General features: G+C 41.5%; 1 protein-coding gene across 1 annotated transcript in view; it reads right to left on the bottom strand.

Annotated features, from left to right (window-relative positions):
• Positions 1 to 4162: 4162 nt before the first annotated feature.
• Positions 4163 to 13748, bottom strand: part of FBN2 (fibrillin 2) — a 224848-nt gene continuing 215262 nt past the window's right edge. The window contains exons 61-65 of the mRNA XM_083151552.1: positions 12110 to 12238; positions 11736 to 11855; positions 10420 to 10648; positions 9271 to 9442; positions 4163 to 8597 (exon numbers count right to left, since the gene is read on the bottom strand). Coding sequence (XP_083007678.1) covers positions 8226 to 8597; positions 9271 to 9442; positions 10420 to 10648; positions 11736 to 11855; positions 12110 to 12238 — 1022 coding nt within the window. The 3' untranslated portion in view covers positions 4163 to 8225. The remainder of the gene's footprint in view (positions 8598 to 9270; positions 9443 to 10419; positions 10649 to 11735; positions 11856 to 12109; positions 12239 to 13748) is intronic.

Below are 13748 nucleotides of genomic sequence, written 5' to 3'. Positions count from 1 at the left end.
CTCTTTTTGGGGAATGGCATGTTTTACTATAATGACTAGGACACCCTAAAACCTTTTGTGCAGTTTCTCTTGCAGGTATGTATCTGGGTTAATATATTAGAGCATGCCGTGGTTGGATTCTGCATAGATTGGGTACCAGGAAAAGGTAAGGTAGCACCTGCTACACTTGCATAGAACATAGCCCTGCGCCCAAAAGGAGGTACAATGCATTTTTTTCCATCATGATTGTATCACCCTTAAACCTTTTGTGCAGTTTCTCTTGCAGGTATGTGTCCCATTCAATGGATTAGAGCGTGCATATGTTGGATTCTGCATACGTTGGGTGCCAGGAAAAGGTAAGGTAGCACCTGCTACCCTTCTATAGTACCTAGCCCTGCCCACAAAAAGAGGTACAGTGGGTATTGGGAGGGTGTAACCTCTTTTTGGGGAAGGGCATGTTTTTCTATAATGACTAGGACACCCTAAAACCTTTTGAGCAGTTTCTCTTGCAGGTATCTATCTGGTTTAATGGATTAGAGCATGCCGTGGTTGGATTGTGCATAGATTGGGTGCCAGGAAAATGTAAGGTAGCACCTGCTACACTTGCATAGAACATAGCCCTGCCCCTAAAAGGAGGTACAGTGCATTTTTTTCCATCATGATTGTATCATCCTTAAACCTTTTATGCAGTTTCTCTTGCAGGTATGTGTCCCATTCAATGGATTAGAGCGTGCATATGTTGGATTCTGCATACGTTGGGTGCCAGGAAAAGGTAAGGTAGCACCTGCTACCCTTCTATAGTACATAGCCCTGCCCCTAAAAAGAGTTACAGTGGGAATTGGGTGGGTGGAACCTCTTTTTGGGGCAGAGCATGTTCTACAATAATGACTAGGACACCCTAAAACCTTTTGTGCAGTTTCTCTTGCAGGTATATATCTGGCTTAATGGATTCGAGCATGCCGTGGTTGTATTCTGCATAGATTGGGCACCAGGAAAAGGTAAGGTAGCACCTGCTACACTTGCATAGAACATAGCCCTGCCCCCAAAAAGAGGTACAATGCATTTTTTTCCATCATGACTGGATCACCCTAAAACCTTTTGTGCAGTTTCTCTTGCAGGTATGTGTCCCATTCAATGGATTAGAGCGTACATATGTTGGATTCTGCATACGTTGGGTGCCAGGAAAAGGTAAGGTAGCACCTGCTATCCTTCTATAGTACATAGCCCTGCTCCTAAAAAGAGGTACAGTGGGTATTGGGAGGGTTTAACCTCTATTTGGGGAAAGGCATGTTCTACAATAATGACTAGGACACCCTAAAACCTTTTGTGCAGTCTCTCTTGCAGGTATGTATCTGGTTTAATGGATTAGAACATGCCATGGTTGGATTCTGCATGGATTGGGTACCTTACTGGCAGGACAATTTTTTCCTGCATGAAACACCCCAAAAATTGTGTCATTTTTTTCTGGTACAGTATGTGTCTGGTTTTCTGGATTAGAGCTTGCTGTGGTTGGATTCTGCATAGGACTAATTAAAAAAAAAAAAAAAAAAAACACAGATCATAAAAGAAAAAAGTGTGTAACACAGTGTACATGTTGGGTTTCTACGTACAGTACATTCAGTGGAAACCTCCATAATAGTTGGGACACTCATGCATTTTAGTTGCACCTCCCCGTAACCTCCACCAAATCGTTTCCATCTGGCAATCATCCTGCCTCTTAATCCACAATGTGACTGCTGTCACTAGACCATTGCGTCCACCTTTTAATCATTCCCATTATTATAAACTTTGGAAACATTTTACTTTGGATTCAGGTTGTTTTGAAAATCCTCAAAGAAACTGTTTTGAATGCATTTCATGGACCCTTCTGGTGATGGTTTTCTTTAACAAATCAGTTCTATGCTATTATAACAGCAGAATCACAATCCCCTATTTTAAATATTCAGAGACATACAGTATGTTGCACAAAACTGGGGCAGACCCATGGGAGGATACAGAGGGTGGGCTGAAGCACAGTTCAAAAACCAAATAGGAGAGCCACATCAGCTTCCATTCCAAACTGACTCAATGGCAGTTGGTTTTTTCCATTTGTATTTCAAACTGTGTGGCTGCCCCACCTCTTGAGATGCTCCTCGGCAGTCCTGTCCGGGAGTTGGATGTAGAAGAACAACATACAGATGAGCCACTGCCATCTATCTCTATAATAGGATTAAGTGAGTAATTGGATTACTCTGCTAATACCCTACTCTATTGTTCTATGTATTGTATTGCAGCTGAGAACAATAGGATAGCCATGGCTAGCCATCCTGAGCCATGGCCTAAGGAAGATAGATGAGATGGGCTTCTACTGTACTCTACCTTAGAAAGAAGTAAGCCCCTGGAGATATAAGGTACCCTTCAAAGAGAGATGAAAGTGCATGTGGAAGTCCATATGCACTTATTTGTGGAATACGTGAAATGGGGCCTTATTCTGGTTCACTCCTTCTAGCAAATTCCGGTACTTGTGTAGTTTCACGGCACCAGTATAGCACCGTGCTTCTGAGTCCCCTTGCGGGCTCAGTGGCTCGCTATGCTCGCCAGGCTATTTAAAATCAACTCCATGCCAACATGGATAGTGGGGGTATGAACTATCCATGTTGGCATGGAGTTAAGTTCCTTTTTTTAACATAGTTTGTGGCGAGCGTAGAACCCGGAAGTAGCACGGCGCCATGCTGGCGCCGTGAAACTACAAAAGTACCCAAATTCCTTCTTAGCTGGACAAAACCATGTGCACTGCAGGTGGGGTAGAGGTTACTTGTACAGAGAGAATTAGATTTGGGTGGGGTTTTACTTCAAAGTGAGATCTATATCAAAGTGTAAAATTAAAGCAGCCATTATTTTCCCTGCACAGAAACAAAATAACTCATCTAAATCTAATTCTCTCTGCACATTTTACATCTGCCTTCCTGCAGTGCACATGGTTTTGTCCATCTAAGAAACAATTTGCCAGAAGGAGTGAACCAGAATAAGGCCCTTTGTGCATGATAGAAAGAAAAAGTTATTCAGATTAATTGGAGAGAAACATTTTAATTGAACATCCATTTTCCATTTTGTTTTAAACCAGCTAATTCATTAGATGGTTGGAAAGATGGGAGATCGAGATGGGTTGCGGTGGGTGGTGATATTCCATTGTTTTTGTTTTTTTTAAATAAATGTGACATCGTGCCCAAAAGGTCTCCTTGGGTAAAGCAACACAAAGAGTGTAGTTTGGGTGCCCAATCGAGTAATCTTTCTTACATCCCCAGGCTAAAATGTTAGCCATCCAAGGGCTGAAATGTGTCTTGATGAGGTTTAACACACCTGAATGGAGCAACAATTCAATTGCTCCACAGGGCACAATCTAGTGGCAGCCATGGGGAAAACAGTGAAATCCTCCCAATTTGGGATAGTAATGGGCCAGTACTCAGCTGCAGTAAGCTACTGCAGCTAATGGATTAACTGTGGGCTACCCAATGAGCCCCAATACCTGGCACTTATCATGGATTATACAAATGCCGCAATGACACAATACATGGCACCGCAGATAAACTGCCCATCCCATATCACCTAAAACCAAGTAATTAGTTGTCAGACAAAAACAAACTATAACTGGATAGTCCCATAATGGCATTGGGCAACAATAGCTATGATAGCTATTTTTGGCCAAAAAGTATTGCATCTCATTGGATACCCCCATGCAGTCTATATAAGATAAATACTTGCTGATTGTTGTGGTTTGTATAAACTTGTAATTAAACAGCAGCAACAGAGACCAAAATTATACCCCATTCTCACTACCAATCAAATTACCGGGTCAAGCATTTCAACAAGGTACAGTAATTTGCCTTTCAACATTGGTCCTGTTCTAGTATGAAAGGGTAAACCCGGGAATAAAGCAGGGTTTGAAGACCAGGGAATGTTGACCCTGTTGTCCTGATCACACTAGAAAAAGACCCATGATAAAGGCAAATTACCTGGTTGAAATGCCCGACCCGGTATTTGCTTGGCAGACTGCACACAGCAAAATTCTGGGTAAAAGATGGATAATTTACACTGGCAGCATGAACATAGTATACAGTAAGAGTTCTCATACCTGTATATTAAACTATTTTGCAGATAGGTTGCCAGGAGTAATTAATGGGAAAAAAACAGACACATACCCCAACATATGTTTTATTGTAAGACAACAGATGTTAATCAGATACACACTGACCTACTGTATAAAGAAAACAGATTCTATACATATTAGCACTTGTCAAACTTGAACACAGATTTGTTTTCTTAATGATTGACACTAAAAAACCTGCTCTTGAAAGAATCTTTGGTCTATATTGGTGTAAAATGAAACATATCCGTATGGGACTGAGGTGGTTTGCATTTTCAGTTTCCACTTATTTCATATACTGTAACTAGCTATGGGCACCAGTTGTCGAACAGAACTGAAATTGGTATACCTACTCATACTTGTTTATTTTTTAGAATATATGTACAGTATACTTTTTTTTATTTTACCATCTAATTTCAGTACTTTGTGGAAAACTGTGTTGTGAGCCAAAGCATACTGCAGGTACACTAATATGACATATCTACACATTATTTTCTGTTTAGGTAAAGCGATTTTACAATAGGCAATACTGAATGTACCATTTGCTCTCCATTGGAGGGTAACATTGATGTTTCCCATAATGGAGTCACCTACAGTAAGTAGTTATAGAGCACCGTGTTGCACACTACAAGGCATACAAATAATTACAGTACATTGTATAATGGAATGCCAAGAAACCATGAAGCCATCATGGGGTTTCAGTACAGTAGATAACTAATATCCTTCTTGTTGGATGTCTGCTATGTGACTGTTATTTAAAAGGGTATCCGAGCTGATCATACACTGACTCATGATAGACAGTCATATGGTTGACCACTAATGGTAGACAGTCAAAAGGTCAACAGGGTCAAAAGGTAGACAGTAAAAAGGTCGACAGGGTTTAAAGGTCAACACACAATAGGTTGACAGTGTCTAAAGGTCGGCATGGTCAAAAGCTCGACATGAAAAAGGTAGACATGCATCGTTTTACAAAAATTTTAGCCGACATGTGCCGACAGGTGGTATTTCATGCCCTGCCATCCACTAGGGCGTGGAGGGAAAATAAAATAGTTTGCCGAGCGCAGCAAGGCACCGATCCCGAAGCATGGCGAGTGCAGCGAGCCGTGCAAAGAGACGCGGTACACTTAGGCAGTGTCCATGTCGACCTATGTTGATGTAGACACCCTAAAAACATTAAAAAATCACGTCGACCTTTTTCCATGTCGACCTTTTGTCTGTCTACCGTTTGACCATGTCGACCTTTTTAATGTCGACCTTTTCCCTTTCGACCATGTCGACATTGTGACTGTCGACCATTAGTGGTTTACCATATGACTGTCTATCATGAGTCAGTCTATGGGTGCCCATACACGCTCCAATGCGGCGGTGTCCGTTTTGGACTTTGAGATGCGCACTACCGTGGCATCTCATTGTACAGTATGTGCTGCCCATACTTTTTGTACATGCTTTTCATCGCATTGCATGCACAAGGCATGCACAAGGCATGCGATGCGATTTAAGCACGAAACGGACGCCTGCATCGGAGCATATATGGGCACCTTATGTTTTATACCATAACCATTGAAAAGTGTCAGTGTCTGGTAGCTCAAAGTTGTGTTCACAAGTGAATTAAAATGGCTCAAGTACAACAATGTAAATAAACATACAAACAGGGCACTTTGCTTGTTTCATTAAGCATCCAATATATTACTGCAGCAAATAAATATACATTTACATTTTACTCAGGATATACTGTAGCATATCAAAACAACTACAGACTGCTAAGAAAACAGACTTTGGTGTGAACCAGGAGTGTCGAATGATTGCCCAACAATCGGAATCCCGACAGTCAGTATACCGACATCGGAATCCCACAAGCCGGTGCTCCGACAGGGGGGATCCCGACTGACAGGGGCTATTCTCAGTGGCATAACTAAATACATGTGGGCCCCATAGCAAAGGTTTGTAAGGGCCCTTATTCATCAGCTAATGCTGAAAAATGTATCTTGCACATGATACTATGACAGGCAAAGTGGGCCCCTCTCAGCTCTGGGCCCCATAGCAGCTGCACCCCCTGCACCTATGGTAGTTACGCCCTTGGCTATTCTCCCTTGTGGGGGTCCACCAAGCCCGCAGCGTGGTCAGCGCAGTAAGCCCGCAAGGGGCTTCTTTTCGCTCACCCCCCTGTTGGAGCACTAGCAGTTGGGATTCCGGTGTCGGTATACTGACTGTCAGGATCCCGATCGTCGGGCAGTCATACCATACCTGTGAACCAGCTGCCCTGCATTGTCTCAACTGTCTGGGTATAATCCGTTCCCAGAACCCAGTCAGATTTAAGAATGCCTTGGTCTTCAGTGTGTGCTTTCTTGTTGGATTTTTACATCATAACTAGTTTGCAGCCCGTCAAAATATTAGAACAACGTAACAGTAATGTCAGCACCGGTGACTTTGCATGCCCAAACAGAGCTCAATCAAGGCAGCCAGCGTGCAAAACACTTGAATTCCCTTCATAGAGGTGAGAAGCAGCGTTAGCCCTTTATTATATAAGATGGGTCTGCATATTGTTCAGCTTAATGTACAGATTCCTGAGTCACATTTTGTTATATCACTTCAGAGAGCTGCTTATCAGGATTTGCATTGAGATGTACTTTGGTGTGTTAAAAAAAAAATGTTTCTATACTAACATCTACTGTATGCACCAAGTTTTTGTGCCATAAAAAATATCTTTGATTATCAGAATCCAACCAATGAGCCTTGCTTTTAGCCTTCGTCATGTGTGCTGTTGTTTCCAATGTATGGGGGTCATTCAGCATGGATTACTAATCAGAGAAAATGCAAATTGAGCGATTCTTGGCAACAATGCGTGTGCATGGGCTCAAACTACGAGTGAACGCTTAGCAATCGCAATCCAGACTCAATTTGTCTGAGAGGAAGCCGGCGTTTGGGGGTGGATACATGGCATTAATTTGGTGTGTTTGAAAGAACTTTTTAGGCGTTTTTAGGGCGGGTCTTTCACGTCAACGCTGACCACCTTCAGCCCATCTCAGATTAGCGGAAGACTCAGGCTTACTCACAATTTGAACAGATGTACTCTTTAATTCTTCAATGTTCCGGGAAGTGTGACTGGATCCGCTAATGCACTGCGATTAGCAAAGTGTTCGCAATTTTGCATTTCTTTCCCTCCGGGTGGAAGCTTTTTGCTCACAGTCTACAGCATTTTCTCTACATAGCAATCCAAAATGAATTAGTCCCTATGCCAGGTGCAAAAGAGACACATCCAAACAGGTATGTTGTTGCTTAGGCCAAGGTTTGTGTAGCATGCATTTGCACCAACGTGCCCTCACTGAATTGCACATGCATATGAACATTACAACCGTGTTACACCTCTTCAGATGTACTGTAAGTGTAGATTCTCACCAAATGCAAACACTCTCTGAATTGTCCTTACTTGTGTGCCCACAATTGCAGAGCATGCGCAGTGTAAAAACATGCAAGGAATGCTTTGCAAACAGGCATTTGTTCAGCTCTGCATCAGCCCATAGTGCTGAGTCTATGTACACTTTTTATAGCAATACATTTTCCATTTTGTTAACACTTATAAATAGCTATCCGCATAATATACACAATAAAAAAAAAAACATGCTTACCGTATATAAAATAATCATATAACTAAAAAATGGATGCACAAAACTGGGTAAAAAATAATTAGTATTAATTAAAATATTTTGTTCCAACTTATTTTAATTTTAAATTATAATTCAAATTATTTTTTGTAAATTTTTTTCTTATCGATTAAAATTTCTACAATTAGCACAAATACTTGGGTAACATCTATATACTGGCTTAGCTTTACACCTGTGCTGATTTCATATGTGGAGGCTATATTTGAATTATTAGAACCATAGATGTCATTTAGGAAATTTTATAAAAAAAATATAAAAAAAAAACGTAAAAAAAATAAAAATTGACACATACAGTATTATTGTTCATGAAAGTCATTGTGCCTGTGTGATACAAAAAAAAGTGGTCCGTTAAAAATAGTCATTGACTCCGTAAAGCTTTCAAAAAAAGAAGACATGCTCAGAGAGATAAATAAAGGGGTGGACGTGACAGGTCTGCGCTGAGTGTTCATTTGCTCTTAGATTTAGGAGATGTCTATCTGCAGTCTCATTCTGAGAGTCTCCCCAAGCTCTCCTAGGAGGTAGTTTTCATCATGTTTCTTTTCCAGTTTCGTAAAGTCACTTTTCCTATAAATGGGAATACTGGTTATGTCCAGTGTGTAAGTTCCAGGTAGGATTTTCTTCCGAGCTGTATGGAGATAACTAAGTCCATCGCGTTGGTTGATGTGAAAGATGGTATCATTGCCTTGGGAGATAACATAGCGGACATGGTTATTAAGTGGCTGAATTGCTGGAACAAGTTCCACTATATGATTCTTTGTGTTTAACTCAGAACTGTTTAGCATTATCTTCAGTGGTACATCCATAGCCAGACTCTTCAGACTTACATGTTCATTCTGCATAAAACAAAAGCCAACACGTAATTACACATTAGAACAATAAATGTATAAAAACACAACTTAACCTTTCCAGTAATAGTATTGGATCTGTTAACCAATCACAAATCACATAAAGGCTCAAACAATATACATGAAAGTTATTTTATATTTAGCATATGGTTGGCAGTGGTCTGCAACATTATTTTTCTGTGGTATAAGTGGTGCACAAATATTCTCTGGGGAACACCTCAAATCATGGTAAAACATAAAGGTTATCGATTTCTATAGCTGACGGTAACAAAAACTATCCAGTGAAAGAACCACTTGCCACAAAGGCAGTGTGAATGCACTATGGGGAGATGTATCAAACCATGACATGGCAATTAGAAACTCTCCACTTTATCTCTCCCCAAGGTTTGAGACATCTCCCACTCTGTAATCATGGTTAGTATGAAAAGAACCAAAGAACTATTAAGGTGATAGTGGTTCTTCAAACACATGTTGCCGATCACAGGATGTTACATATTAAATTTCCTTCAATAAATACAAAATATATTTTAGATACCAGAATAATCCAATAATTGCCACTTGGATACCAAATTTGCACAAACCTAAAAGATGAATTAATTTTAAGCTGAAATATGAAACAAACATCAGCATGTATGACAATAATTAGCACTTATACTCGTACCAGTACAGGCTGGGTGTTGTTAGAACTTCTTTTTGCCCTTCCTCCTTTCTTTGGGTAACCGTTGACTTTACATTCATAGCATGTTTCTGGTGACAGTGCATTTTCCTCACTTTCTTCTCTGGCAGTAGCTAAATACTGTCCTCTATTAAAACCCATGCCTGAGACACAATGCCTGAAAGATATAGAACACAATTTTGTATTTACTTTTTATTAAATAAGTAGTGGGCAGTGGGGCATTTGGAGCTCATACCCTGTGGAGTCAAAAATAATACATAGAACATAGATTTTATTTTATAGTCCACAGAACAACTATAGATAAATGTGCATTTTTACGGCCCTTTATTTCATTATATAATGCGCCGTGTAACTGTGGTTACCATGACACTTATATATAATTGCAATCAGTAATAGCAGCATGAAGGGAAAAAACATGGTGAATGGTAAATATCAACATTCTTCTTACAGTCTACTAAAGTTATTTATGTAAAATGAATTAATACATAAAAACCATGCCTAATTTTTCATGGAAGAGTTTAAAGGAAGAGTGTAGACATAGGGTCCACAAAGTAATTATTAAAAACGTTATTAAATTACTTGGATTGTGAAAGTAACGAGTTTATGTAACTGGTGGTTATATTTAATAAGTTTTATATATACAGATAGCGCAGGCCTTATGCTTGCTGGCGAATCGCCAGCAGCATGCTGCTGGCGATCCGCCAGCAACACGGCGCGCCATCTGACTGAGACGCGCGTGCGTCCCCCACGCACGCGCGTCTCAGTATCCGGGCGGCCGGCCGGCGAGGCGGACGCAATACTGTCCGCCTCCCGCTCGAGGGGGGCTGGGGGGACCCGAGGAGGCTGTGGGGGGGTGCGGGCGCCCGGTGTGGGCACCGGGCGACCGAGGGCAGCACCGTCGGAAGGGGACGCGCGCGCACCTCGTGCGCGCGCGTCCCCTTCCGACACACAGATGGCGCGGGAGCAGGGAATGGCGATGGCGACGCCATCGCCATCCCCTGCAAAGATGAGCCCGGCCCCATCTGTAAGTACCAACTTTCTGTTAGGCTCACTTGGTGGCTGCTTTTCTATACTGTATTCTGCAAGAGTTCACTAAACTAAAACGGTAACAGCATGAGACTGATAGAATCTTACCCTTGTCCTACTCTGAAGTATCCTGGAGGACAGCCACAAAGATAGCCTCCATCAGTGTTGGAGCAACCATAATTGCATGGATTCTTTGATGTACACTCATTCACGTCATGGCAGGAAGATGATAACTGGTCAAATGAAAATCCAGGTGGACAAGCACATTTAAAACTGCCGAGTGTGTTGTAACATGATGCAGAACCACATGTACTTTGTGCCGCACATTCATTTTCATCTGTGAAAAAAATGATGAACTGTTAAATCTTAGGTTACTACTGTAATAATAGATATACAGAGTTTTTCATATTTCCCGGAACTAGGGGTGGTTTGTACAGTACTAGAATTCTGTACTTGATGTAATTAACCATTAAGTTAATGGATCTGTGCTCACTGCTTTAGGGGCATATTTATCAACAAGTGGAGGTGTTAACTATGACAACCAATCAGATTCCAATTCTAATTTTATAGAATTATAAACGTTAGCTGATTGGCCCGTGATGGCAAACCTTTGACAAGCGTGGCACTTGTGACACCCCGAGGCACTTTGACTAACATGCAGGGCCGACCAACCAACACAGGTCCGTCTGACCAACCAGTGCGGAGAGTGCGCCTAGGCACGAAAATCCGGAAGTGCGCAAGGAGAAGGGAAGCGGCAAAGCTAGCACGCATGCTGCGACGCCAACTGGAAGGGGGCAGAGGGGGTGTGGCCTGTCCATTGGAAAGAGCAGATGCATACAGAGCTAGCTCCCGCTCTCCTATACAGCATCCCTGCTGCTGTAGACAGGCCTGTGGAAGCACTGGCTGGGGACTACAGACCCGCCTTCCACTGAGACACCTCCAGAGTCCTGGCACCTGACCCAGAGGATCGACCCAGGGTATGTATAATTGGCATCAGGGTGTGTGGCATATGTATAATGGGCATCACAGTGTGGCATATGTATAATGGACATCACGGTGTGTGGCATATGTATAATGGGCATCACAGTGTGGCATATGTATAATGGGCATCACAGTGTGTGTGGCATATGTATAATGGGCATCACAGTGTGTGGCATATGTATATATAATATATTTAAAATATACATTTTGGTGATATTTGCAGCCATAGTAAAGATTTATATTTCGTGAAGTGACACACGACTCTGGGAAGGCTACACCTTTTTATGATTTTCGACACACCAAGCTGAAAAGGTTAGCTATCACTGCTATAGGCAATACCTCTACATATTATTTTTACAATGTTTGGGATTCTTATATCTGCTGGTATAAGTAATCTTTAATTAAGGGGGAGATTGATCAAATTGTACTTTTAGGGTTCTTACCAACACACTGGTTCCATTGGTAATGCTGAACATAGCCCTGTGGACAGCTACAACGGAATCCACCAACTACATTTTGGCACCCATGTTGGCATCGATGATTTCCATCACACTCATCAACATCTGTAGAGGAGAACAATACCAGCCGCACAGTTCAGCACTGGATCTTATCTGCTCACATAATTATCACAGTTGTCAACAAGACAAAGAACATGACACAGTCACTAAATAACATCTTATTTTCCTAAATCCTGAGTATAAACCTGGATGTTCAATTAACAAAATGCATTCTGTATGTACTATTTACATCGTCATAAACATTATGCACATTGGAGATCATGTAACACAAATAATCCGTTACACTATACAGTACATACCATCACAGATTAATCCAGTTGTATCCAAAGAAAATCCTCTTTGGCATTCACAAGTGAAGCTGCCGGGTGAATTTTGACATACTCCTTTAGAACCACATAAGTTAGGCTGTAAACTGCATTCATTATTGTCTGTAAAGCAAATGTATTATATATGAATACCTATTTGAATATATTAGATCTCTTTAGTTGTAAAGAAATATCCCAATGGTTCTGTTGTACAGAAGAAACCATCACACCCTCTTATTTCATTGTTGTATCAGCAGAGAAGACATGCTCGCTGCTCGAAAGTGTATTCATTATGATTGTGTAAGTTCTAGTCTAACTCCATACTTCCTGATATATATGGGTTTATTCATTTTCCTTTAATCGCCAGAAAAGTAGGTGGAAATTAACACGTTCACTTACATTTGTAGAAATTAACATTTATTGTAAAGGAAGTGCAGGAGATAATCATAGATACTGTAGATGGGGCCTAAATTCATCAAGATAAATTCCCCTTGACAGAGGATAACTTCACCATCATCATCATATAGAGTGGATTCTCGGACCCAGGGTTGCAATGAGATATCCTGTTCTGTTCCATCTGTCTGGAGTTGCGCATGCTTGAACCCAAGTTCGGACAGTCACACAAGCACTGACCAGTCAGATCTGTCAGCGCTAACTTACTAAGAAGCAATTTTGAATTGCTCTGGTGATTTTGTATCCACTATTGCAGCAAGTTAAATTCTTAGTATTAGGAGCCACCAATAATGAATAGGCCCCATAATATTAACTTATTACTTTTACATCTGTCTATAAAAATCATATTTTAACACAGAGTATACTTTATATGAATGAAAACACAAAATACTACAATCTACACATATAACCAATGCAATAAAAACATACAGTAAGTGTAATGTATTTTATTGGTGAAGAAAAAATATTTGGTACACTTTATATAGGGCATCCATTATAGTTCAGTTAATTTTTAGAGCTAATAATCTGTAATTAGATCCAGTGGCGGCTCTTACATCTGTGGAAGAAGGGGGCTGCCACTGCTGCTGGTGCCTGCTGGTCCCACTGCCGCTGCCAGGGCCTGCTGGTCCTGACCCCTGTTGTGGTCTCTGGACTGGCGCATGCATAGTAGCTTCTTTGGTACTGTGCTTGCGCTGGCCCCAGCCTCTATGGGCTGCTTCAGCAGCAGTCCATAGAAGCATATTTATTGTTCCGGGTCCAGCTCATGAGCAGCATCGTGCTAGGTACTGCACATGCACAAAACTCTTTTTATGGGCTGCAGCCACAGCAGCCCATAAAGGGCATCTCAGAGGGAGGAACACCTCCCAATGGGACTGCTTTAGGAGACTAGCAAGTCGAACTTCCAATAGGAAGTCACTGCCAGTCACAGTGAAGCCAGTGCAGTCTCACAGACTGCACCTGGCTTCACACAGTGGCAGCTTTTACCTGGGGGGGCTACAGCCCATAGGTAAAAAACGCCACTAATTAGATCTGAGGATATTTTAGCAGTACAGACATTTATGCAGCTAGAGGCCAATCCTAGGTGGACAAGCAATGAATACAGTAAGTGTATGTACATTTGGTCAACACTGTTAGGTCGACATGGGGAAAGGTCGACAAGGGTTTAGGTCGAAAGGTCAAT

The sequence above is a fragment of the Crinia signifera genome, chromosome 1 (assembly GCF_055691185.1).
Source record: "Crinia signifera chromosome 1, ASM5569118v1, whole genome shotgun sequence".
Lineage (NCBI taxonomy): Eukaryota > Metazoa > Chordata > Amphibia > Anura > Myobatrachidae > Crinia > Crinia signifera.
Note: the sequence above shows the minus strand (reverse complement) of the source record. Positions and strands in the feature narration are given on the sequence as shown.